At 44.5% G+C, this 27,494-nt stretch overlaps 1 protein-coding gene and 1 long non-coding RNA gene across 6 annotated transcripts in view; one reads left to right on the top strand and one right to left on the bottom strand.

The window, feature by feature from the left end:
- The window catches only part of FGFRL1 (fibroblast growth factor receptor like 1), a 250,844-nt gene extending 236,851 nt beyond the window's left edge, over positions 1-13,993 (bottom strand). Inside the window, exons 1-2 of one of the 5 annotated variants that reach the window (XM_014607686.3) lie at positions 13,656-13,993; positions 11,548-11,657 (exon numbers count right to left, since the gene is read on the bottom strand). In XM_014607686.3, coding sequence (XP_014463172.2) covers positions 11,548-11,608 — 61 coding nt within the window. In that variant the 5' untranslated portion in view covers positions 11,609-11,657; positions 13,656-13,993. The other 4 variants (XM_014607689.3, XM_014607690.3, XM_014607688.3 and 1 more) reach the window with 4 other exon arrangements.
- A 6,198-nt stretch (positions 13,994-20,191) lies between these two features.
- Positions 20,192-24,725, top strand: LOC109280918 (uncharacterized). Its single transcript, XR_002087403.2, has 2 exons — positions 20,192-22,150; positions 24,254-24,725. It is a non-coding gene; the product is annotated as an uncharacterized LOC109280918 (long non-coding RNA).
- Positions 24,726-27,494: the final 2,769 nt, after the last annotated feature.

The raw sequence follows: 27,494 nt of genomic DNA, 5'->3' as shown, positions 1-27,494 counted from the left end.
TTTGCATGGCGGCAGATCTCAAACTTGGCACTCGACTAACACCAAGACCATTCCTCCCCTCCACCCCCACCCCTAAATCAACTTCCGCGGAGAACAATGCCTGTAGTTTGTGTCTACAACTGATTTTTTATTTAACAGCTCACACTGCATGTACCTTCAAGGGGCAGTAGCTACTTTAAACTGATGGTTTCTTCTGGTTTCTGTGAATAGAAGGCTGCACTCCATAATCAGGCCATTGTTCTCTCTAAATGGACCCAGACTCTGTAAACATGCTCCTTAGCAGAGCACAGAGAGGGCGAAGTGTGCATGTGTGTGTGTGTGTGTGTGTGTGTGTGCGTGTATGTACGTACGTGTGTGTGTGTGCGCGTGCGTGCAGGGAATGTGTCTTGTTTTAAAAACAGTAAATTATGTTAATTCATTTCCTCTGGCCAAACCGTGGTAATAAACTTGGGGAAAGGAGGAGGAAAAAGTAAACAAGAGGCAATGACAAGAAGGTGAGGAAGGGGGTAAAGGAACAGCTGGACCAAATGTCTCTTTTAGAAAAGGACATTTATTTTACAGCTCAGATATGTTCCACACAACCTCTCTTCATCCCAGTGGAGATATAAAGCACAATTGTAACAATTTCTGTTGTGTGGCTTCAAAGCCAGCCCTACTTCTCAGGTTAGATCTCAGGAGCTGAAGAAAAAAAATCAGACTCTATTGTGCCCGGATCCATTGTGAGTACATCCCGAGGGCTTTTGTCTGCATGTGATCAGAGCTCTCTGCTTACTGAAGCCGATCTGGACAGTCAGAGCCGATTTGTAATTTTCTAACAGGAAAATAATTTCACTAAGCAAACTACCACACTTCGCCTCAAAACCCTGATTAGCACAGTTTGAAAACAGGGCAGTATACTGTTCTGGGAATTAACTTGCCTGACCTCTAGTTTATAATGGCATTCAAATAATCTGAGTCAGACTAAGTTGAAAACCTCTTGGAAGACCACACTGAAAGAATTTACTGGATTTATTGGATTTTCTAGGATAAAAGAAAATTAAGCCTCGAACTCCACTTAGCAAGTCTGCAGTCCTCAAGCGGACGAGTTCTCTCCCCTAGGTCTGGAAGCACAGAGACACTGGCACAGGGGTTGGGGCCCTGTTCTCCCCCTAGATCAGAATAAGCACCACAGGCCCAATCTCGAGAGGATTTTGGCACTCCCCCTCATGTCGGTAGCACCTGGCTTCTCTTCTTCATTCAGACTGCTGCAATAGGAATAAGGATGATGGATTCTGACCTGTGTGAGCTGTGACATCGCTCTAAATTGGAGTAAGACCTGCAGGTCAGACTCCAAATCCAATATCCCCACTGCTAATTCACCAGTTGCTATGAAGTGATACAGATGACACGGAGGAGATGTGCGATTCTAATGCTAGGCAGGTTCTCACAGGCCTTCATCAAGCAATCCCTGCCCTACCCCCAGCATAGATCCTGAGTTCGATTACATCCAAGGACACGGCTTTACGCTGAGGTAGCCAAGATCTGAATGGGGGCTAGCATTCGGTCTAAAAGAAGCACTTGGGATCCAGCCCACGAGTTGCCGTTCATCATCCACGTAACACACCTAACAATTCTTAATCTGCGGTACTTCCTACCACTAAACAAAGTGTTCCCTGTTCACCCTGTTTGTCTCCAGCGGTAGCAAGGTGAGAAGAAGCACGTACTGAGATCCAGCGTAAAAACACTTTCAGATACAAAACACAGATTCAGTCATCCTAAACCAATTTCCATACTGATGCAAATGTATTTAAAATGGATTACCGCCTGTCAATCAGAATCCATCAGCAGAAATAAACATCTGTCTAGGCCAAGCCAAGCCACAAACCCCCATCATCAATCCTTAAAGAAACTGGCATGGACAATACTGGGTTTCTGATTGGCTCCATGACTCCTGTTGTTATTGGCAGGGAGCAGCTGGGACCCATCACTATAGTTTTACATTAATTACTGCAAATCATGCTGCATCTTTCCACTGCTTGAAGCCAAAGAGGGGAAATCTGGAAAGCAACCAACCTTTCTGACGGGTCCAGTTCTAGTGTCGCATGACATTGTACGGGCAAGCTGTACTCACAGCTACACAGGTGGAAGTGCCATTGAATTCAATAAAACTCCATTCGCATCACTGTGCATGGAAGCTGGCCCAAGGGTAATCGAGATGGAAAGGACCAATTAGAGCAGAGGATTCTCTAACCATGAGCCACAAACCATTGGTGGTCTGCAAAATGCTCACTGGTGTTTTGTGGAGAGCTGTCATAGGGTGCTGGACCTCATCCTACTTCCTAGCTGTTATACTGCTTTAAAATACACTGGATGCTTTCTAAATGTTAAATTTTCCAGATAAGCAGTTGCTGCCATTGCCACTGGGATGTTGTACGATCCTGGAAGAAAGTGCAAGAAGCCTGATCAATGCAACAGAAGAGCGCAGGTAGCCCACAGAACAACCTATTAAGATGTAATCTACCCCAGAAGGGCCAACTTTTTTTGGCAGATGTGCCATGAACTAGCCCCACAGCGTGCCAAATGCTACTCCAATCCCTTTTCCCTACCCAATCTGCTGCTCTGCTTTCTGCCCTATCTGCCACTGTGCTGCCTTAGACTGTGCATTTTAGACTAACTAACCCCTGCCCAATCTGCCATGTTCCACACAGCCTGCCCATGCCACTTGTGATGCCCAGGCTGCAGGTTTGCCACCCCTGATCTCCTCTGCAAAAAGGTTTTGTAATTCCTGGTTTACCCCATCCTGTCCATGCCATTCCAGGATCTGTCATCCTAGCACATTTGTTGAAGCTTTGTCAAACTTAGTTTAAAGTCTCAGCCCATAAAGGGCCTACAGTTCCTCCAATTTCCACAGGATGATAGTTCTCACTGTCAGGAAACGTATCCTGCTATTCATTGCTATTAATATCATAGATTTATAACACTGGAAGGGACCTCAAAGATAATCTAGTCCAACCCCTAGAAATTCTACTTCTGTCCCTAACCTGAGTGAACAGAGAGACGGAAGTTACATATAAACTGGTTTAAGCCATCAGAAACTGGTTTAAACCTGTAACACAACAGAAGCTCAGTGCACATAAACCAGTCTCAAAATGGCTGAAACTGGTTTAAGGTAAACCTGGTTGAATGTAGTATCAGACTTGACTGATTTGGGTCAAACTGGTTTATGAAATTTCTGTCCTAGACCCCTTCTTGGCTCAAGTTAAATCACAGTTCCCCAGCATCCCAGAATGCTTTGCAGGCCTAGGCTAAGCTGTGCTGTCTGCTCCAGGCAGTACAGCCCCCAACCCCATCAGGCAAACCCCAGCTAGGGCCTGGGGCCAGGTGGGGGGAATTAAACACCCCTTGCCCCCCTCAAACTTACTGCTGGCTGCAACTGTGGTTTACAAATCCCAGAGGCACCTGGAAGCAAGAAGAGGAAGTCATAAGCAACCCTGCAGAGTCTTGCTGCTGCAATTTTGGACTGCAAATCCCAGAGGCCTCAGGAGGCAGCAGGAAGAGGAAGTGAACACACACACACACACACACACACACACACACACACAGAGCCCATGCTGGCTATGTGCCAGAGAGCCGTACTCTAGTGCCCCTCGGTTTCTGGCCTAAGCTACTGCAGACATGTGGCTGCATTTCCAGAATCAAAAGGTAAATGCCTGTTCACTTGTCTCAATTTAATTTCTGCATTTTAGACTACCCCGCAAAGACTGAATCAATGCCGCCTTGGGCTTTTTGACTGTCTGTACTTAGCCTCAGTGATTTACCATGATGGATGTGTCCTTTAGCTATCACCTTAAGCATCCGCTTTAGCTCAAATTTCATTGAAATGCCACAGAAGTCAGTCCCACAGTCCGAAGATGCTAATTACCTGGGAAAATCTAAGCCAAAATTTCTCTGACTCAAAAGCATTATCCAGCAGCCACCCCTTTAAGAAGAAGCCACGCATGAAAGAAAGGACGACGCAAATAAAGGAAGCACGAAGCAGTTATCTCAGATCTGGTGAAGGATGGGCTACTTTAAAAAACGGTTCTTGCTTCCATTACCCCAATCTGAGGGGAGTGGAGGTGAATTGTATAATTTCCCACTTACAATCAAGGTGGTGTGGACAGCTCTGGAAAACAGTGGACTTGGCTGGATGAGGAAGAGAGGATGAGTTAACTGTCATGTTCCGTCTAATCCTAACCCAAGGCTTTCCCCCAACGTAAATACCGGTTATCAACTTTTACCTGGATTTAGCTGATACTGGGAAAAGGAATGAATCTATGAGGCTACAATGTGGGTAAATTCATTCATTGTCACCACGGAGAGATAGGGAAACACAATCCTATTCCAAGTATTTAGGATACAGCCTTTGCCAACTCTATGGCCTACACAGTACACACTGCACTGTTAGCTGGTGAGGCTGAGTCACGACCCCCTCAACTCCCAAGTTGATCTTCAGGATCACTGCTTCGTTAAAATATTCTCACTTGTAAAGCAACGAACTCTCAATTTGAAATTCACCGAGAGGTGGTAAACACATATAGTGTGATGCCATATTTAAAGTAATTTTCCAGGGCAGTTTAGAGCAGAGTCTACCTGAATGGAGAAGTAATGGAAAGAATGTGGAACAAGGTTCACAGAACAAGTGCTTTTCTGCCAGAATCTCACAGCCATCAATTCACCAGGCACATGAAATACAAGAAACTTGGGTAAGGAAAATATGAAGCAATTTGCATGATAGACAAGTAAAACAGCGTTTAAAAAAGAAAAAAAAAAACCTCTGTATTTCTGCAATCGTCTGCCCCTGCCCCATACTTTTGCTTAACATACACAAATACTCACGGCTCCAAAAATACCCACCAAAGTCAACACAACCTACCAGGCATCTAGTTTATGACACTTCTTGCATTACTCACTTCTCAATCACTTGACAGGATACCCAAGATTGTGTAAATCTTTCATGAAATAAATTTACCAGGCACACAGAGAAATGATTTTGTTCCCTGCCAAGACGAAAACAGCTCTTACTTCAACCATTCTGCAAGAGGGACCGGGGATAGGGGTGTAGGAATCAAGAGAAACATTAGTCCTCTCCAAGAAGTCTCTGTTCCCAATTTACATTTTTCTTCCCTTAGTGAAACTCAAAATTAAGTTCGAACACTTAATGGAAGAAGTAGCCTGGAGTTATTGGCTGGATTTCTTCCTGAAAATTGGAGTGGTTTTGATGAAATAAAAATGTTAGGTTATTCACAGCACTGCTGGATACCGTGTTTCTCCCGCAATACAATGGGGAGACTGTGTAATCAGGGCAGCTAACCAAACTCCATGCAGTCGATGTTTATTTGACTCGGAAGGGAAAAATCAGAGAGATGTGAATGGATTCAGTGGCAGAAGGCATATATTAGCTTGTTAAATAACACTTCAGAACAGTATCCAGTGCCTCCGCACCCAGCAACACTCCCTTCAGAATGACACTCATTTCTTCTGGAATAAAACCCCTACAGGCTGACCTGAAGTTAAAGCAATGAATTTCCAAGCTGCGTTCGCTCCCACAGCACACACTACATCATCCTTCTAGTATTCCAGCCAACCAAAGCCAGCAGCAAAGACAGTGCATCTTCTGGGATCAGAAAAGCAACTCAAGCAGGAGTTTCACTCCCTTTATACAAATATGCTACAGCATATATTGGTGACTCAGGCTGCTGTAATCTGGAGGCTTCCGGACAATAGCTGCAACAAAGTAGTGGATTTGTGCAAATGTCAGTAGCATCATTAATTTGCATCAAAAAATTCCTTAAGGTCCAGATCCAAAACCAAGAGAAAAAAATCAGTGGAAAGACTCTCACGGACTTCCATGGGCTATGGATCAGGCCTTCATATGCATGGCCTACGGCATTTCTAATAGTCCCACAGTAACAGAATCGTAACACTGGGAACTGCTCTGGAAATTCTTACTTTTATAAGTATCGCCCTCACTTTAGTGGTACTATACGCCTGAGCAAGGGCTACAGAAGCTGGATCTAAGAAGGTCTATAATAGACTCTACTCTTGCATCCTAGGTTCAATTGCTTTCTACTTTTTTTTTTTTTAATCCCCTCCAATAAGCAAAAAATTGGTCTTTGTGCAATAAACTAGGACAGAAAGCTAAATGAATAGAAAGAGGGATGTATTATAAAGATACGCAGGCAAAGATACCAGGTTACAGAGCAAGCTTTTCAGAAAATATATATGTAAAAATTAAAATAGGAGATTCATTTCAGCACAAACACCCTGCTAGAAAGACCAGAAAGAGGTCACATGAAAAACAAACTCTAAGCAATGAACAAGCTGAATGGGTTAATGAAAGGAAGGAGGAAAAAAGAAGTGTTTCCACTGACTACTGCAATATTGAGATTAATTTGAATGCCAGCCCTTTGAACAGCATGACTTTACAAGCCACTGCAGACCCAAGTAGAAGTTCCACGTCTTTGGAAAAATAGAAAGCTGCATTGATTCTACTCAAACTGAATAAATAAAGCAATGACTTCAGACTTTTTTTTTTTAAGGGGGCAAAAGAAGACCTTTGTGTTATGTTTCCTTTAACTTGGGTGCAAATGATTTACCCCTTCCCAGTAGTTAACACAAAATATATTACTAAACCAGGGAGTGAGTGTCTCTACCCCGTTTACCATATTTTATCATGACTATTAAATAGACAGTGGCTTTTGTACAGTCCTGGTTTACTACACTGAGCATGCTGGCTGCTTGGAAAAAGTTATTGTGGACTGACTCTGGGCCAATTGATACCAGATGAGAATTTGGGTCTCTCATTTCTAAATTCATGCAAACACTCTCACACCTTTAAATGTGGATACCCACTAATTGGCAAGTGCCACTTGGAGAATGACTCTCTTTCCAAGAAGAACCATTAACTTAGAAGCAGTAAAATGATCCCGAGGCATACAGCCTTCTACACTGAAAAGGCAGAATTTAAAATGTACTTTCCCATGCATCAACCTGCATTGCAAGGCCCTTTTTAGTGAAAACCCAGGAAGATAAAGACATTTATAAAATAAATCAAACCTTAAAATAAATCTAACACAAATGAATGTCCAAGTCTGACAGCATCAATAAGCAGTAGGTTATTTTCCTGCATATCGCATGCTTTATTTTGTATTTAAATTCAACAAAAATATTAAGCTGAATGACAACAGAATGTAGACTGAAAAATTATCACAGTTTCTCTGGTGATCCAATATAAAGCAGGTATATTCTACGCTGTCAAATTTCTCATGTGAGCCCAATTCAAAGCCCAAAGTCAGTTAAAGGATTCCTATTAGTTTCAGTGAATCTTGAATCAGTTCCTACATGCTTTTCTTCCCCCATTAGAAAGAGATGACGGCCAAGTAACTATACATGGTTGTAATGAATAAGCCATAACAGAAGCATCTTTAACACAGAAAGCAACTCTTTGTTTCAGTATTATACCTTCGGTATTAACTACTGCTTTTTCTTTATATGGCATTTGTTTACATAATGACAAATGCACTAACCTGTATTAAGACCCAATCATCTCCAAAATAAAGTTTTTAAAGAGCCAAAGTTCTAACTTTTAAAAGAAAAAAAATGTGGCAAATAACTGCTTGTAATACATAACTGCACCAATCTACTGATTTTTGAGGTTGCCCCAGTTAGATGACGGGAGGAGTAGATTTATTGTTAAGTCACGCCTCAGTGAAAGCTATATTTTTAAACCATGTATTACATAAAAAGGAGTTATAGCTGAAAGCAATTAAGCTCCCATGTCCTGAAAATGAAAATGATGTCCAAACTCATTACTTTCAAGTAGAATATCAGTTTACTGGCTAACAGACAAGCTGTTGCTGCTCTTACCAAAAAACTTCTAAACATACTATTTGAAATCCTGTTTCAACTACTGTAGCAAGCCAAGTGCACCCTTCTGTTACCATATACAGTAAGCAAGGCGAATACGATGGCAAGTTGACAGGTTTGGAACAAATATTGCCCTGTGTGTTACAGAGATACCATATGCAGGAAAAGATCAGATTGCACTACCTGCATCCAACCGGAGGTGTGGAGAAGTAGGAGTTACATTGCTACATTTCACTAAAGGTTAGTAACACAGCGTGGAATTCACCCCAAGGGAGAAGAGCCAGTACAAGACTCTCAGCAGTGCTTACGCCAGCATAGAGACTGCACAGTGAGGAGGAGGATGGAGCAGCGAGCTGCAAAGAGGTGCCTATGCCGAGTCTTTGCAGACAGATACAAGCCATAAAGGGAACAGGACATAACACAGATCCTGTGGCTCCCACCCTAGCCAGTTAACTAGCGAACATAACCTCCAGCACAACTGGGACAAAGAGCTGAAGCTGCTATTTTATACTTTGGCCCTATACTGGGATGTTACCTTCCCATTCCTCAGCATGCTACCTGCAAAGAACCAGAATAGTTAAGCTTTCTGCATCGAGGTTGGATTTTGTGCATAGGAAACATCCCTGTTCCTTATGACAAAAAGAAAAGGAAAAGGCGAGGGACTTGACTATGCTTGGAAATGCAGTAATATAGCTACTGTCAAATAATTATTCTGGTATAAACTCTCCAAGCTGAGGTGTCTATTCTGGAACACAAGTAGCCACACAGGAGGTTATTCTGGACTAGCTATTTTGAAAGAGTTATTTCAGTAAATTCCCAAGCTATTAGCTAAGGGCTTTAAGCTCAGAGGCCTTAAAGTTAGGGTTCAAATCTTTACTACCAGGTTCCGGTCCTTCATCCTTCCAAATGGACAAAAATGACACCCACCCAAGGTCTCTGCTGGACAAGTAGCTCCTCTGCCCTTCACGGGAGTTACAAATCCCATAGCACTTTTCCTAAGAGTTCAGGTTTACCCTGATTTCTTTAGCCAAACGTTAAGTGGTTGCAACCCCATACCTTACAGTTGACTTTATTTCAACAGTGCAGGAAGAGTGTAGGTCCAGTCTATGCCTCCCACCAGCAAACCTCCCGGATGCATTAAGAATAAAGACTAACATTATTAGCCAAGGGACACACTAGCCATTGGGGCCCTCCACCTTGAAAGGTAAAACAACAGCATATCGAACTTAATTCAACATGCTAGGCTGCAGCTACCACTCTACAGGCAGAAGCTATTGATGTTACAGCTGCACGGGCAACTTAACTCTGCCCCCTGGTGCAAATACATTAGGATACAGTGCCTCCGATCACCAAGCAGGCAATGTTGAACCTTTGTGCTAGCATGGTAATACCATTATGTTTTTATCTAATCTCCTCTTGGCACACGTAAAAGAAATGGGTCAACATTTTCAAGTTTGGATGCCTACACTGAGGCACTTAACTCCATGTTAAGCCAACAGGCACTTATTTAACTTTCAGAGGCTCTAGCTGGAAAACACTAACCGTGATATGAGCCACGCGCGTAACATCTGCGATCGTGACACGTACTGAATGCCGAACAGCCCCCACCTCCCCCAGCCCAAAGAAAAACTCCATCTCGGTCCAATTGGCTATAACCCTTAATGACTATTACAGGTAACATTTATATATTTTCAGCCATCTAACCCAACATAATGATACTACAAAAATCACAGACGCGTGTTAGAAATTGGACACATTTCAAGAAGAGTCTAAAAATTATCCCAAGTTATTTAAAATAACAGGACTTGTACAGCACAGATGAAAGTTTTAATGCATTAGGCATTTCTCTCTCATGTTTCAGTGCCACTTCAATTCCAGTCACTAGCAAAAAAATCCCAATTTCAGAGGGAAGAGAAACAGGATTTAAAGGCGTTACCCATTTGCCCCCTTTTTTTTTTTTAACCTCTTTATTGGCTTCCTCCACCTCAGAAAACAAGTGTGTTAGGTTGTTTTCCCTCTGCTTATACCCCATTTTTCACCTATTGAAATAATCAGAAACCTCTCTCATAATTTCTCAGACCGATTTTTCTGGAGCAATAAAGAGTTCATTAACTACACTACTAATGTGACGCTGCAACATTTATGCTCCATCACCTCTTCAGGTAAGGGGCAGGAAAACATCACCTGTTTTGAACTAATAACTGTTAATATTTGGTTGCTTCCGTACAAAACAACGCTTCGTAGCACTTGAAGTCTGTAATGTAGCATACTCTATTTTATGCATGCCAAAAAATAATGCAAGCAGGACAGAAGTAAACCAAAACTAAAGGAGATTTACCACCAAGGCAGGAAGTGCTGTTCAAACAGAAATCATTTTGTAGGCCAGTACCCACTCAAGATTTTTCACTGATCTCCACTGGGTATTCTGGTGTATTCAAATCACGTACATTCAGGTGATCATCTTAATTCATACATTGCTGGCCACTACCTACAATTTAAAACCGAATCTCCCATTGCAAGCCACGCCTGGAATTCAGACTTCCAGATCTTAAAGGATATATGCTGTTTTCCTTTTCATTCAGCTTCCAACAGAATCATTTTACAGGGCTTCTGCCTCCATAAAATATTTGCTTGAGAATCAATGCCAAAAAAAAGCAATCCATTAACCAAGTCCTGAGTTTCTCTAGTAATGTTCCCTCCCCTTCATCCCACGTATGCTTTTGGCAAGTTACAGCTACCAGAACTAATTGCAAGATCAAATATTTAAATTGTAAACTAAGCAATGCATATTCTTGTGTGGATGAGCTAAACGTCTTCCAGCGATTTGTGCAATTTCGGCACCATTTCTCCCACCTGTAAACTCGACATCCTGAAATCATATAACCGTAGTTGGGGAACAAGGCAGCTTTGCAGCCAGTAGGGAAACGGTAAGGTTGAAGGAGGGGTTCAGATTTTCCAAGGCTAACTCAACAGCCCTGCAAAGCACAGTATAAGCTACTGCTGAAGTAGAAGAGGCATTCCTTCAGCTTGTGTTAAATTATCTTCTTCTAAAAAACCTCTCCCCCCTTCAATCCAAGGTCACTGTTTTTCAATCTACCACTGGAAGGGTAACCTGTTTATTGAAATCTGATCAACTGGTGGAGACCCAGTGTTAAAATGTGCGCTAGCTGTTCAGAACTGTCGTTTGTCTGTCACTTGGGAAGTTAATGGATTTGTTTGTTTAGTTTGCTATTGGGAATACACAGGGCAGAGTGTGGAGGGATTACTGAAGGGAGAGGCATTCCTGATCCACAAAGGAATGCAATTGTCTTCCTTTAACCTTACCCCGAAACCTGGAAGCCAACTGTGTATTTTTACACATAAACAACAACAGCAAAGAGGAAAGCCCCGGAGAGCTCACCTGGAACCGCAGAACTCGCCAACAAAGTGACAGCAACCCCATCCAATATCACGACACCCATGGTACGCACTGACACATCGCAGCAGGGAGCGCGTGCGTGTTTGTGGGCGTGCGTCCATGCACTAAGGGTGGAGGGAGAGTCTACGCTGAAAGAAACTTTATTATACGGCCTTTAAAAGGAAATATAGCGTGTTTGCAGAACCTGGAAAGGAACAAACCACAAACCATCCCCACGGCTGCATAAAGCATGTGTGCCTTACCTCTTGCCGAGTCAGAAAAGGCAATTATCCCTATGAAAAGGAGGGCAAACTGGAATTCCATTTTGAAAGCCCGATTCTTGCGTGTTGTACAGATTTCTGTTCTTTCAAACCTGGGGAGGGGGAAAGAAAAAGAAAAATGAAAAATAAGGAATTTTCCCCCAAAACCCTCAAAATTTTACAGACTTAAAAAAAAAAATTTTTTTTTTAAATTATGCCAGTGGAGCAGACAAAATTAGAAACAGCAAATAAAGCAGCTAAGTATTTATAATTCATTCCTTGGCGTTCAGCATGTAAAAACTTTGCTCTACCCCTAGTCTTTTGCTCCTGCCTGATATAAATCAAGAACCCACAGAGGCCAGTGAGCTCTTCTAAGTTTACACTTAAATGCATATTTCTTTGGTATTCTGTACTGAAACCAGTCTGGAAGACAAACAAAAACTACCGAGTGGCCATAAAACAAGACTTCAGGTTAAAAATTTGTGGAGGAGCTTGGGGAGGAAAAAAAAAGGAATGTTTCCGTCCCACCCACAGTACAGAAAACTTTGCCTTGTAGCTTCATCGCCTTGAACGCAGTGGCTACAGCTTTGTAGACTGTCTTCAGTGTAGACTTTTATCCCCCCCCCTCAGCAGCAATTCATTTTCCTTCACTTTCAAGAACCACTTTTGCATCAAAGGTGGGTCCTAAAGCAAAACTGCACGAAGTCATTCAGACTCCTGACTATTCCTTAGCCACTATCGTATTTGTGAAGGGGGAGAAAAAAAAAAAAAATCAAGGTAGATCAGGTTTACAGTAATCACACGCTGTTCTCCTCCTAAAACTCTCACTCTCTAAACACTGTCTGAATTCCTCACTCTTGTAAACTCCCTGCTTTAAATGCTCTATGCCCCCAGGACATACAACAATCCATGTACAGCATCCAACAAAGCAAATAATTACACATTGCCATTAGCTTACAAATTTGCACCACAAGTTCTTAAGGTGGTAAAAGAGGTTGTTGGAGGGTTTCTGATTTGGAGCTGGCTCAGGTTTTGGGTTTGTTGGGTTGTTGTTTTTTTTTAAATACAGATTCTCTGCCCAAGGCATGAGTTTGCATCAAGCTAAGTGAGAGAGACCTAGATGTGGAAGGGTATATAATATATCCTGGTACTCCCATCATACAGGACAGCTCTCCAGTGGAAGGGGAAGGAAGCAATCCAGAAATGCCTATAACCTGCACAGGCTAGAGCTCTCACCCAAAAGTTGCTTCGAAGGTTGCTATTCTGTTTCTAAACAGTGTCCAGTGAGGAAGCAGAGGCAGCTCACGCCAGGAGAGGGGACCGCGTCCAAGCACAGCCCAGGCTTCCCCAAGGTAAACCAGCAGCTCAAGGTGGGGCCACGCTCCTACCTCCCAGTCCCACTTGAGTGAGAAAAGTGCAGTCCTAGGTGCCAGGGAGCTGCTTGTCTGATGTGACCCAGTAGATCCCATCACCGCTGCTCAGCTCAAGCCCTATATAGGAGGAGGATCCCATCCCACCCCCTTTCCTCTGACCATCCAGAAGCTTGAGACATCTGCCCTCAAACTGACAGCGCCTGGGAGGGAGGAAGGGAGGGAAGGAGGGACGGGATGGGCTGCTTCTGGCCAAGGGGTCCGACCCGCAGATCTGCCCCTACCTGGGAAGGTGAGCAAACAGGACCCGGCTGGGGAGGGGCGGCAGGGACAGTGTCCCAGAGCCGATCAGACCATGCAGGAAGGACGTGTGGGAGCAATCATGCAGCTCACCCTGCGCTAGCTGGTCCCTGCAGACCCCTGCCAGCCCTGTGCAGGCGCCTTCACCTCTGCGGCTTCCTCTCAGCCCCGTCCCTTCTCCGGCTGCCCCTCTCCCTTTCTTTCCAGGGGCGCGGGCCCACACGGGCAGCAGCTCCCCCGTGTCATCAACTTAGCCCCGGGTGTCTCCAGTTGAGCCGTTCCCATCAGCTCCCCCCATTCATCCCCACGACCCGGGCCCCTCCCTCATTCCCAGGTGATCCGTCCCCCCGTGACACGCGTGGGAGGGGGCTGATCCGGATCCCCCCACCCCCCGCCCGCCCAGGTGATCCTTGCCCCCGCACCCCACCGCCCCGCACCTACCTGCAGCGGCGCCGGGCTCAGGCTCGCCGCGCCCCCGTGCCCCTGCCCGTACCCCTGCCCCTGCCCACGCGGGTGCCGGACGGGCCGCCCCGCGCCCGCGCCCGCCCCCATGGGCTGCTCCGCTCAGCGGCGCCGCATGCGGGGAGGGAGCCGGGCAGCCGGGTGCGGGATCGCTGCCGCCCTGTCCCGCGGACCCGCCCGCCCGGGGTGCCGCTACTACTGCTGCTGCTGCTGCTGCTGCTGCGGGGTGACAGCGGGGTGCGGGTGCCGGGTACGGGTACAGGCGCGGGCGCGGGGCGGCGGCGGCAGAGGCGCTGCGGCAACTTTCCCGGCAGGGCTTTGTGGTCCCGGGCGGCGCAGGCGGCGGCCCCGCCCGCCGCAACTTCTCGCCAATCCCGCGCCTGCCCCCGCCCCGTGCCGCCCGCCCGCCCGCCTTCTCCCCCCACCCGCAACCCGCCCGCTCGCTCCTCCGCGCGGGGCGCCGCTCAGCTCCCCTCCGCTCCGCAACGCTCCGCAACGCTCCCACGGGCGGGCGGGCGGACGAGAGGACGGGGCGAGCGCTGGGGGGCCGGAGCCTCGTGCCCGCCTCTGGCGCGGCTCAGCGGAGAGCCCACGGGTGGGTCCTGCCGCCGGGCCGGCAACGCCCCCGAGACACCCCCAGCCTAGGCAGTGCCATCAGACAACACCCCAGAAAGACTGCCCCAAAGAGACCCCCAACATCCCAGAAAAAAGTCCTCAGACAGCTCCCCAGAAAGACCCCACAGAGACAACCCCTAGACAACACCCCAGAAAGACCCAACCAGGGATGCCCCCAAACAGTGCCTCCAGACAACAAACCCCCAAACCGCCCCAGAAAGACTCCCCCACAGAAACCCCCAGGCAAGAAAGAAAGAAAAGCCCCCAGAGACCCCCCCTAACACCCCAGAAAGACCCCCCAGGGACACCCTCTAAACAATGCACCCCAACACCCCAGAAAGACCCCCCCCAGACACCCCCAAACAATGCCCCAGAAACCCCCCAACACCCCAGAAAGACCCCCCCAGAGACACCCGCTAAACAATGCCCCCACCCAGAAAGACCCCCCCAGAGACACCCGCTAAACAATGCCCCCCAAACCTCCCGAGACCCCAGAAAGACCCCCCCAGACACCCCCAAACAATGCCCCCAGACAACACCCCAGAAAGAAGCTCCCAGAGACCCCCAACAACACCCCAGAAAAACCCCCCAGAAACCTCCCCAGACAGCTCCTTAGAAAGACACCCTCCAGAAACACCTCCTAGCCTAGACAATGACCTCGACAATGCCCCCAGAAAGACCCCCCCCAGACAACACCCCAGAAAGAAACCCCCAAGGACCCTTTCCAGACAATGCCTCCAGAAAGAATCCCCCAGATAATTCCCAAAAAAGACACCCCCCTCCAAAGAGACCCCCACAGACAACACTCCAGAAAAACTCCCCAGACAATGCCCCCAGAAAGACCCCCTCCCTTGGGTAATGCCCCCAGAAAGACCCCAGAAAGCTTTTGACATGCACACCTCACCTACCAGTGCTAACATTGAACTGTCCTCTTGAAAGGTTCCCGCGGTGCCGCAGGGCGCCGTGGTCGGAAACCTCTGTCAGACCAGTGACTCCCAAAGGCTGCGCCCTGAGAGAGGTGGAAGTGTGCAGCAAACAAACGGTATTAGATCCGGCCTGCGTGGCTCCCCTGGGGTCCAGAATGACAGCGGCAGAGCTGTGACAATTAACACTGCCACTGGGCCCCACTGCCAAATTTCCAAATTTCACGGGTGTATGAGCAAAGTGTGCCCCAGGTATCAAAAGTTTGGGAAACACGGTATTAGGCAAACTGATTCTCCATCTGACTCCATTGCCATCTGTTTCTATCTATCACATTAGACAGACAGACAACTATAGATCTGTTGTATTTTAATAATATCTATCTAATATAGATGATATATATATGATATCATGGTATCATATATATATATATATATATATATATATATATATATGATATTATCCAAGTCAGATAACTACATGATGGATGGTTGATGGACAGTCACAAAAATAGCATTTCCTTTGTGCTAAGTGTGATTGGGCCAACATCTATTTGGGATACAGGTCAAGTAAGCTTCAGAGCACAAAACACCCTCCCTCAGGTGCCCAGAAAGGCTTAGCTAACATCTCTCCTGATCACAGAGCGGGTCCAATAAAAGAAACTAGTACATGCATCCTACATCTCTTGTATTCCCTTAACCATCACAGCTACCGCACTGCTACTAAACAGACTATCGGGCAGTCAGATGACTGATTTACGATAGACAGACAATCAGATAGTCTTTTTTGTAACAGATCTGTGAGAGAAGTAGACAGACAGACAGAGCATCTGCCTAATTTGATAGTCAGATAGAAACAGATGATATCCCATCTCGCCAACACTTTCTGCCAGCATGTAAACCTCTAAACACCAAGGCAGTCGTTCTGGAATAGACTAAACCAACAGGAAAAAAATAAATGGTTGTAATGTCTGTTTTTAGATTAATTGTTATTATTATTTATTGTTTACTTCCAAGTGCTACTCAGCTGAAATGTTACATCTGACAGCACAATATTTCCCCATACAATATAAAGATCAATCCACCACCACCCACAAAGTAGACTAAACAAAAGCCAAGGGACAAGCATTAATATCTAAGTGTTACCTACTAAGAAAGCAGTTGTTATTGTTGCTAGTATTATGTATTATAAAATCTCTCATTTGAAATGTCTCAGCATGTTGCTAGTCTTGAAAACAAGTAGATGCCTCGGTACCAATCCAATGCAAAATTGTACACGGAAGATGCAAAATGAAAGCCAAAAAGTTGTTAAAATGTCCATTTTTTCTATTCTCGATTATGAAATTGTACTAATTTCATTTTTTAAAAGTCTTGGCTCTGCAGTTCTTGACAGTGTTATATCTGTATGCATAAAGTCAATGTGAAGGCATATAAGAAACAGACTAGACAAATAAAAGCCCAAACCAGAAACAACAAGAAGCTGTTGCATAGTCCCCTTTATGTATTTTATGGGTTCGTCATTATTTTAATATTACATCTCAGCCATTTGAAATATCCCAGATGGACAGCTCCTCCTCTCACCCAATAAGGGCCTGATCTATACAGACTTCAAAGGCAGTGTTGACTGAGTAAAACCTTCAGGACTGGACCAAAATGGACATGATTCTCCTCTTATTTGTATCCTATTTACACCAGGGACTTTGAAGTTATCCCTGATTCATATCAGCTTCAGAGAATAGTTGGATCTCATATCTCTGGGAAGCATTTTATTTGTTCTTTTATATAACGATGAAGGCAACATTCTGGCTCAAGCGCAACCTCAGGCCTGATGCAGCCAGCAGATCTGCTCTTGTGATGCTCTGTGCTCATGGAGGGAGTCCCACTGAAATCAAAGGCAGGATCCCGCCAAACCTCAATGCTTGTCAATTCCCTTTCAAGTCACAGGTAAGAAAGAGTGCACAGCGCAGAACGGAGGAAGCATTCAGCACTGGATAGGGTCAGCACCCCTAATCCCATTTTACTCAATGGGAGATTTCCCACTCGCCCAGGATAGTCTTGTGGCCCAGGCACTGGGTTTACCTTCAGGGATACCTGAGTGCAATCCTTGCCTCTGCTGTAGCTTTCCCTTACTTGATTGTATGTCAGATCCCCATCTGTAAAATGAGGATAATGATACTTCTCTCACAACCTGTGTCTGATGAGACTGCTGCAAGGACCACTGATTTATATGCGTTTATACCGCCCCTAGTATAAGCCCCAGATCTGTCTGAGCTCTAGGTACTGCTGTAATAAAAATAGTAACAAAGTTGGGTCCTTAGTGAGCAGTGTTGTGCGAAACTCAGTCACAAGGCTAAATAGGCATCACCAACCACAAAAATGTAATTTCTGACTTTTTTTTTTAATTAAGCAGGCGACAGGTCCAATCCTACACTGCTCATGCACAGATCAGAAGTTCATGTACATCCGTCAATGATATGGTAGTTGAGTATCTCAAAATTAGTGATGCCTTGTACACTGCAGATGGACTGAAAGACAAAGTCTTTCTCAGGGAGACAGGCAACTCTCAGGGCATTTGGCACTTTGTGGGATTTTCAAACATGCCAAAAGCCCCAGTGGTTTCCCACTAGATCCCTATCTGTGCCTTTAGGCACCTAAATACCTTTAAAAAAATCTGAGCAGAGGTGGCATGCCCTGAGGTTATACAGGAAGCCTGTGGGGAAGCAGGGAATTGAAATCAGGGCTTCCTGCATCTACAACCACAGAATCCACAGAGCCCGAACCTTCACCACAATTACTGGACATTTGGGGCAAAATTGAAAAGTCCCAAAAAGCTATAAAAATAGCCCTGTACCTGTGTGCTGCCCCCGGTGTCAGCTGTTCGGGGGTCCTGCAGAAGCCTTCAGCTGTAGGAACCCTTCAGTTTCTATAACCACAAATGCATTTGCAGCTGAAGGGAGGGCAGATCCAGGATTATGCAATGTTCCTCACATCCACCTATTTGCTCTGGCCTAAACAAGGTTGGTTTCTCCCTTTCCAGGCTAAGTCTTAAGGAGGGATCTGAAGATAAGTGATAGGAATCAGTGCAGAGGGAGCATTCCAGATACAAGGGTTACCACAGAAAGCATCACAGATGGGTGAATAAACAGAACAACATACATCTTTCAGTTCCTGTCCTTAGCATGCTAAGGAGAAGCCAGTCATGCTATACTTATTTATTGACATAAGAGGAATTTCACCAGGCCTGGAGATGGCCCCAAGATGTTGACCCTTGTATTTTCCGGGTCTGGCTGAAGATAAGAACACAACAGGATTCTTACTCATCCAAAAAAAGCACATACATGATTGGTACCTACTAGACGAAGGATTTTGCCAGAATTTGTTTGATACTACATGAGGGTCTGCAGTTTGACTATAAAACAGCATTTTTAATAGAAAGAGTAGTTTCTAAAGGAAACTGGATTTATCTGAGCTATGTATTAACTAGGGCCCTGGCAACACATTCAAATTAAAGCTGCATAGAAATCAGCTACAGAATTGTTACCCATTTTCAAGCACTAACTATGCAGATGGTTCACTGTTTTTAGAACTGGATAGACATTTTTATGGTGTAATAATTAGTTTGCGTGTGTGGCTGGTCAAAATGTATTGTGTGATTCACCAGTGAATTGCATAATATATGCAACATTTAGCAGGCACCTTAGATAGATCTAACAATGGACTGGATTATACTCTGTCATAGATGTAAGGAGGGGTTTAGGTTGTAGCCGTGTTGGTCTAAGGATATAGGCATACAAGGTTCCTTGGGTGAATTTGATATCTTTTATTAGACCAACCCAAATAGATGTAAGGATACATTTTATCTGATGTCTGAATGTAATGGAGATGCGTGGGTAGCATGGTTAAGGTGGCTCACTACAGATCCAAAGGGGTGAGGCTGGCTCCGTACTCACAAGAGCTGCCCCACTCAAGATCCAAGAGTAAATGGGTACTGAGTGATCATTAGGGTTGGGACTCAGAAACAGCTAGACATGATGCTAGGTACAGCATTCCCTTGTGTGCTGTTGGCTCCAGAAGATGCTATGCCCTGACCATGCTAACCCAGTGGGGCACCTAGGCTCGGTCAAACCTAGGATCTTTTCAATGAATATGCTTGGGACCCTTTCCTGCTCCGCTTGCCAGTACAGAACCTTGAATGCTTTTGCCAAAGAAGACCCAACCCTGATTCCACTGAATTCAAGGAAAGCTGTAGGCTCTCATTTAGGTGCTTGAATAGGGATTTACTTGGTTGTTTGTAAATCATCCACATTTAAAAATGAAGGTCTTAATAATAACACTACTGTTGCCAATACATGCATATAGTGTCATGCTGACAAAGGATCTGACCCTGTCCGTGGTGGCTATGGATATGGATCTTGGACTTCTGTTTCCTTCTGAGCCAACTCCATTGGGTCAACACCTGGGATGGCTGCCTGGAAAACAGTGAGCAGGTTGTACCCCCTTTTATTTTCAGCAAGCTTTATTATAGACTGGAAAGTCTGGTTCTGAACGTCGTCAAATGTTGCAGGGCAGAGCTGTCCAACCAGAAGCATATGGCTCCCAAGAGGCTAAATTATGGCCCACGAGGCTCAGTAGCATGACTCTGGAATCCAAGGTGTGGATGCTGCTACTGTTTATTCCCTCACCCCCTTACCCATGCCAGGTTTGGGGTCTTCAGTTGCCACTGGTTACTCAAATCAGCAGCAGGGACAGGGACAGGGACAGGGACAGGGACAGGGACAGGGAGGGAGTGGGGGCAGGCAACAGTAGTAGTGCTGACCTCCAGGGTTCCAAAGCCAGGCTAATGCAACAGCTCTGGCAGCCCAGTCAACAAGCTGTCACCCTCCCACTGTTGGCAGGTCATCCAGCCCGGGAGAAGTTCTGCAGTCCAGATCTAGCCTGTGGGGCCCCATCAGCTGGGCAGCCCTGTTGTAGGGAGCTTTAGGGCCTTTTTATAGTTAATGAGAATCACTGAGGGATGGCTTAGTGAAAGTTAGTGACAGTGTTTCATCTTCTGGAGAGTTCATCAAATTTTTCCCCTCTTGGCCCAGTATTTTTACACCTTTCTGGGGTGTTTCAAGGTATACGCATGTATCCCATTGCTTACAGAATCATAAAAAAGAGTTGAAAGAGACTGAGCTTACCTAGTCTACCCAGTGCAAAGATATTTCTTACATTTCCTAGTCAATTATCCACTACAGTTTTCAACATCACAAATGAGGTGGGTTTGTACGCCAGCCTTTGAGAGACTTAGGCACGCTACAACAGCTTTCTTACAGTCCTCCAGGGATGCCACTGGATCCACATAGCTGCATGCACAAGTAATGTTTTTTATGACCTCTGGTTGACTATTAGTATGGGTCTGTGGCTCTCCGTTATGCCTGTGTATCTCAGAAGTAATATCGTTGAAGCCATTCGGTTGCCCTTAACTACTACCATAATCTGTCCAGGGACTATTCAATCCTTTGAGAGGGAATATCTCCTTTTAAACATGCAACCCAAAAATCACTGCATCCCACTCTAAGGCTTTTGTAGCATTTGAATTCCAGTCCTCCAATGACCATTCTGGCAAAATCCAAACTAAGGTCATGAAATGTGCTTGTCTCTTATATCAGGTTCAGGGCCCTGTTCCTCCAGATGAATCAAACAGAAAAGACCATACAGGACAAGCTGATCACTGTAAAAAAACCCAAAACAAACCCAATGGACAAAGTGATATAAAGAAAGCTAAAGTGTGAAATGCTGCCTAGACTTGAGGAATGTAAAAAGATAACTGTTTGGGGATTTATGTTCAAAGAAAGAAGACAACTCCCCCAGTTAGACCCTTTATCTCTCAACATTGGTAGTCTGTGTGTGTGTTTGGGGGGGTGGGGGGTGTCTCCCGGACAACACAAAAGTTTGAATGCATAAACTATTTTGAAATGTTTGTATAATTTAATCCAAAAATATGACTATATGTTTATGCTTAATTTTCAGCAGGACAATCTTAGGAAATATCCATATGCATCATGTCAGCGGCACTGTATATATTTCAGTTGGGTTAGCACAACTGTACTCTTACTGGCAGTATCTTCTAATCATGATGAGAAACTCCAGATTATCCAAAGGAGTCATCTGTAATGAAGCAGATTATAAACAAAGGGCCAGCACCCCAATCTCAGTTGCACTGGTGCAAATCTAGAGAAAATCCACCTAAATCAGTGGAGTGACTTCAAATGTACGTGGATGTGCATGAGATCAAAGTCCTGAGCCGCTGTTGATATCCAGACCTGGCACCAATTTTTCTGAAGCTCTTTGCAAAAAAACAAAGCCTTTTTTGGGGCGAGACTTTTGTCTGATCAATGCAGTTGGAAATGTCTTTCTATTATTAACATACTTGCTGAAGTTGAGCATTAGTTTCACTTTTTCAAGAATGTAATACAGCTGCATTTTCTGGAGAGAAACACCATCAAAAATATGTTAACCATATAGTCAACAGCTACGCCTTGTTTACTCTTATGCATAAAACCATATGGAGACAAATCTGTAAGGAAACATTTTTCAACCTTCCTATGGATAAAAAACAAAACAACAACAACAACAAAAATCAAAAAAAGCAATGGGAAAGGATTGAATGGAACAAGTCCTGGCCTCTGCTGTGCTGGTGAGCAGGAGGGACCAGAGGATGCAGGGAACCTCGAACCTCACCCCAACAAGCAGTCAGATAAGATTGTTCTTTCATGAGCTAGAGCACTGATGGTCACCAGAGTATTAGCAAACCTGCCGTGGACACGAACTTGCAAGGAGTGGAGCACTGCCGCTGGCTCCCAGTCACAGGATGAGGCCCTTGTCCCCTAGGAGTGTATTCTGGAGGTTGCCAGGAAGGGTGTGACATTTACCCCTCTATAGGACAGACCCAGGCTGGTAAGTATATGTGCTGAATTCAGCAGCGGCTGCCACAAGAAAAAGACTATGCTTCTCCTCTAAAGAAGAGGGAAGTGCACTGGGTAGGATGTCAACTTGTTGCACCCTGAAGCACCCTGCCTTTGGCTGGCTGGAGTCCTTAAAAGCCACGTGCTCCCCATAAAGGCTCTCACTGTGCCAATCAAGGCAGTTTTTGGTTCCCCAGAGTGACATAATATTGTTTGCACTGAGCATTAATGAAGTCCTGTCCTGTATTTTAGCTCCCTTAACACTGATCTTCACTGGCTCATTTAACTCATGCTCCCTTGTAACCCATTTTTGAGTCAAGTCTTGGTTGTACTAAAGAGTGAATTTTGATCAATGAACTGCCAAGAGCGGTGCTCCTCTGGGACAACAAAGCCCAGGAGAAAGCCTGGAAGAGTGGGAGCCAGTTTTGTGATGGGATCTGGGACGGACGAAACGTCCAGAGGAAATCAGGCAGATGTACAGCCTGACCATCCATCCTTGGGAAACACTGGGTAATCTTCCTCTTTGAAAAAGCCTTTCCCCCACAGGAAGAATAGCTCTCCCCATCTAACTAGTGCTCCTGAGGCCTCCATTGCTACCCTGCCTGTTAAACTACAGTGCTTAAACCCAGCCTGTACCAGACTGACAGGAAAATGCATGTGGTAAAACCCAAATTATGTTCAGAGGGAATGGCACTGTTTATAGGCACAGTGAGGTTAAATATTAGCCATATGGAGCCTGGTTAGATTAAAGCACAAAGAAAAGATACAAGCCCTTTCATCAGACAACTGTACCACAAAGTCTGCACAACAAGGGAGGACTATAGGACACGTGAAAGAGTCCTACCCAGATACAGAAATCTGCAAATATTTTCTACTCAAGTCTTTAATCTTCAGAAGAACATGATAAAAGCTCTTCCTCCCTTAACCCCAATGGTTTGAGCTCCGTGGCTCTGTACTTGCACAATTAGCAGCAGCGGCGTGTATTTGGCATTTGTTGTGACAAACAGTAAATTCATACAAAACCTTAGGAGGGCTAAAAAGAGACAGTGTATCCAATAGGACCAATGGCATGATAATAAAAGATAAATGGTGGAAAAGACTAGTTAGCTAGCTTCCTTGGGGCAGGGACTTGACACTTCTCTAAAGTCCCAGGGTACGTGTGTACTTAAGATATCACATTAGTATTTGATAAAAAGGCTGCCAGTTATAACGAAGAAAAGTCTAATTATGCAATAGAACAATGCACCCTCAGCAGGTTCCTACTGTTTATCAAAGCACTGTACAAACAGTCAGATGAAAACATGCTTTGGAGGCACAAAAAGCAGAATCCTTAACCAGGCTCATTTTGAAATGAAAGCCCCTCATTAGAGTAGCCAAACTGTGCTATTAGCCATGCAGGCTGGGCCTGGTCCAGCCCCTGAAGTCAATGGCAAAAGCCCTGCTGCCATCATTGCTGCAGAATGTGGCCCATTGACCTTCTCTGAGGTTCACCATGTCTGTACTTCAATGCAGAGTTTACCAAATGTGGGCTCCTGATAGGCCTTTAAGGTGTTTGTGGTGGAGAGCAAGATCCAGCTCACGTAAGTAGAGCGAGGGTAGAAGGGACTGTGGACTATCATCTCATGTATTTATGCCAAACCTCGAATTACTTGAGCAAAGGAGTGAGAAAGACACTTCAATTTTCAGCTGCTTTCCCTTGAATTTCTGTATTGTTTCCAAAAGAAATTTGCTGTGCACGGTGTCTCCTATTCAGCACTTCTTTTTCATTATTATGATTTAGACATAAAACTCACTGGTGAGAATGGATCCATTGATTTTAAAAAAATAGAGTTATTATTTAACCAGAATACATGCCCCTCCACTGCTGTCCCTGACCCATGCTGAACCTGTTTGGCCTTACTATTGCATTATTGTGCAAGTGTAATTCAGTGGAAAAGAGATTGGATTAAACAGGAGGAGTAAATAAAGGGAACATGCTTTAAAGAGTAAATAGACATGTTTGGGTATAATGGAATAACTCCTGGCAGTGCTTAATCAAAGAGATACAATAATGCCCTTTCTAAAATCTGAATGTAGATTTTTGTCTCACTCTTAGAAAAAACGGGTCACTCTGCCAGTGAAGGAATGAAACAGCTTCACTAAGGATGTCTCCATACACAAATATTACGGTTGGAAACAAAAAGAGGAAAGACGAACAGCACTGACAGGATCCCTCTAAATGAGATATGTTTGCTGTGGAAGCAGAGGCTGACTTTTTTGCACAAGGTATAGCTCTACCCTGGGGGGAAACATGTAAAAATGACTATGATTGGTCCCATGGTTATGGTTGCCTTGATTTTCTAAGCCAAACATACTCTGCCAGCAAGATGTTTTTTTTCTAATGGCCAGCCCTGCTACTTCAACCCAAATGACAAAGGCCACATCCTAAGCTTTTCATTCCATCCAGGAAGAGCACACACCAATTGCTGAAACTTCCTTAGCCTGACGAAGCGTTTTTGAACCCGAAAGTTTGCTTAGTAAATATTCTCCAACTATTTGGGTTGGTCTAATAAAAGATATCAAATTCACCCAAGGAACCTTGTCTGCCTATGTCCTTAGACCAACATGGCTACAACCTACACCCCTACATCCATCCTAAGCTTCTCATTCTAGGTCCAGCTGATGTTGCTCCAGCGCTGCAAAGGGAACCTGAAGATTTTTAAGGCAGCAACTGCAGGCTTTCTAGTGTGGGGACAGCTACTAAAATAGCCATCCACTCCTGCCCAGGCCAGTGTAGGGTGTTCCAGGCCTGTAAGGGACAGATGGCCCGTGGTGCACCCTGGTGCTCTTGGCTGATAAGGAAACACCTTGAGAATTATTATTTGCCCGCATAATTTAGAGCGACCCTAAGGCTGTTCTACCTTGCTCAAAGGCTGATTTAACCTGCTGCCCCCAAGATGAAATGTGGAAAGCCAACATAAAACCACTTCCCACCCCTAACTTCAGCCATTTTTCCAAGGGTGCGCCCTGAAAAATCAAGCTGGGTTCCTTCTATCTCATGCACCATCATCAGGACTGAATAAAGTTTTTGCCAACATAGGCTTATAACTGTGGTTTCATTCATACCAGTGTAGATCAGGACTACCTCAACCAACTAACCAGAGGGCACATCTGCACAAGACACTACAGTGCAGTCATTATTGCGAACATCTTTTAGATAATGCTACCATGCAGTAGCCAAATAATACTGCACAGGTAACATGTTAGCACTGTCCATGCTGTGACACACTACTGGCCAGTGCACAGTCAGCATCTCATGTAGATGTGCCCAGAATCACATCAGCATGGTGTAAACTCATAATTAAATTTCTAAACCTCTCCCTCCTTGGTAACCTATTGTCTTTACTGTTCTAGCAAAGGTATAATTGGTTGGCTCTGTAATGGTACTTAGTTACCAATTCTGCTGGCATGGCATAAAATGGAATAGAGACTCACTCTCTGAGCTGTCTTGGCCCAGGAAAATTAACAAGCCTAAAAGGCCTAAAGATAATTCCCAATAATAATAATTATAAGATATTCCTATAATAATAATAATACTATAATAATATTGCCATACTAATTAAACCCACACATGTGATTCTGTGTGCATGCAGGGATCAAATCTCTAAATAAGAAGGTGATATTTGCACACAGTCACTTTTCAGAGGAGAGGTGCCCTTTCACCATCAGAAACAATCAGACAAGGGAATGAATGGTACAGTCACAGGGTGATGTTTATTTCTTCTTGACTTCCAGAGCAAATCTGCTCAGTGTACAAACTAAGAGAGCATTTTCCTAACAAGAACACAGGGCAGTAGATCTGGGATCTGAAATCAAGCTCTCTTCACTCTGCCTTGATTTGCCCAGCAATTAAGATGTTAATGTCAGAGGCTAGCTGAACAGTTTTGATGATTTATAATAGACTCCTGCTTCACCATCTATAGTTGTGCTGGTGCTGCTGTGCTAAGTAGAGGGAAAATGATTAATTTTTGGTGGCAAGTAGACATATGAGAATCACATGCTTCTAATGAGCAGTTTCTATATTGTAACTGTCCTAACCAAAACCACACATCTTAATCATTTTTTGCATTAGAAATTTGCTAATACAGAAAGGATGAGAATGGGTTAAATAATTCTAGCCCCAGTTTGACTCATTAATTTGGAGAAACAGATGACAAACATGAGCTACAAGACTAGAGTTCAGCCCTTTGATGTTAATAAATGAGAAGAGGGAAAGAATTATTTACAGTGTAAGATTATAAGGTATCAAATATATATTCAAGGAATATGTCTTCACAAATACCAGAATATCAAAATCTAGGACTGCCACGAGGGAAACAAGGTACGTTTTAAGGCTAGGAGAGCTTATGATGATCACCTTGTCTGTCCTTCTGTCTAACCCAAGACGCAGAAACTCATCCAGTAATCCCCAGATCTAGCTAAATTATTGTGGGTGAATTCAAGCATATCTAAGAGTCAGGTCACCTAAACAATGAAATAATTTGCCACAAAGCGTCACTGAGGTTGCGTTCAAAGGCATTCAAAAACCAATAAGAAAAAAACAAGTAGAGTACAGTCCTCCCTTGAGATCCAGATACACAGCTCCCCAGAAGTTCAGCATTGCTGAGTGTACCCATCCACAGGCAGAATGGCAGGGTACAGCGCTAATACACAGTTGAGGAAAGTACTGATCCGGTAGCTCTAAACCTCCTGGATCATCTCGCCTCAGTCCCCACATCACTGTGTGCACGGGTTTCCCGCTGTAGTCAGAAAGGAGCAGTTGCAGGAAGAGTCACTGCAGCTATACATTGGGCAGGATTTACTCCCAAACCACTGGGTTTTGTTTTCACAGGGAAACCACAGAGCATGCTTGGGTTCAGAAAATCCCTAAATGATATTTTCCTAAATAAAAAACAGGTACTGCAAGATAAAAGAATAATTACCATGTGGTAAATTGCTTTGTGTTGTTTGAAAACCATAGAGCAGTAGCATTCTCTGAGTTAAATAAAATCTACTGCCACTGAGAGATGCTTTGCAAATAGCAAATGGAAGAGGAATGGACTCGTGTTGCTGTAACTAAACCAAGAACTACGTCCATTGTGGGTAAGCTGAGTTTGTTAAAACTTGAAGCAAGTCAGTCTGCCTAATATGACATATGGCTAATCAGTCTGTTTGTCTAATATGATAGCAAGATGCATCCTAAAGTCCCTAATAGGGTAGGACACGTTAATTATTAGCAGTAGCTATGTAAACAGCCCCCCAAAGTGTGCACGGGGGTTAATTGGATACAATATGTTTACTGCATGTGAAAGCAAGCT

This window comes from Alligator mississippiensis, chromosome 2 (assembly GCF_030867095.1).
Source record: "Alligator mississippiensis isolate rAllMis1 chromosome 2, rAllMis1, whole genome shotgun sequence".
Classification (NCBI taxonomy): Eukaryota; Metazoa; Chordata; order Crocodylia; family Alligatoridae; genus Alligator; species Alligator mississippiensis.
The sequence above is the reverse complement of the archived record's forward strand: the minus strand, read 5'-3'. Positions and strand labels throughout refer to the sequence as shown.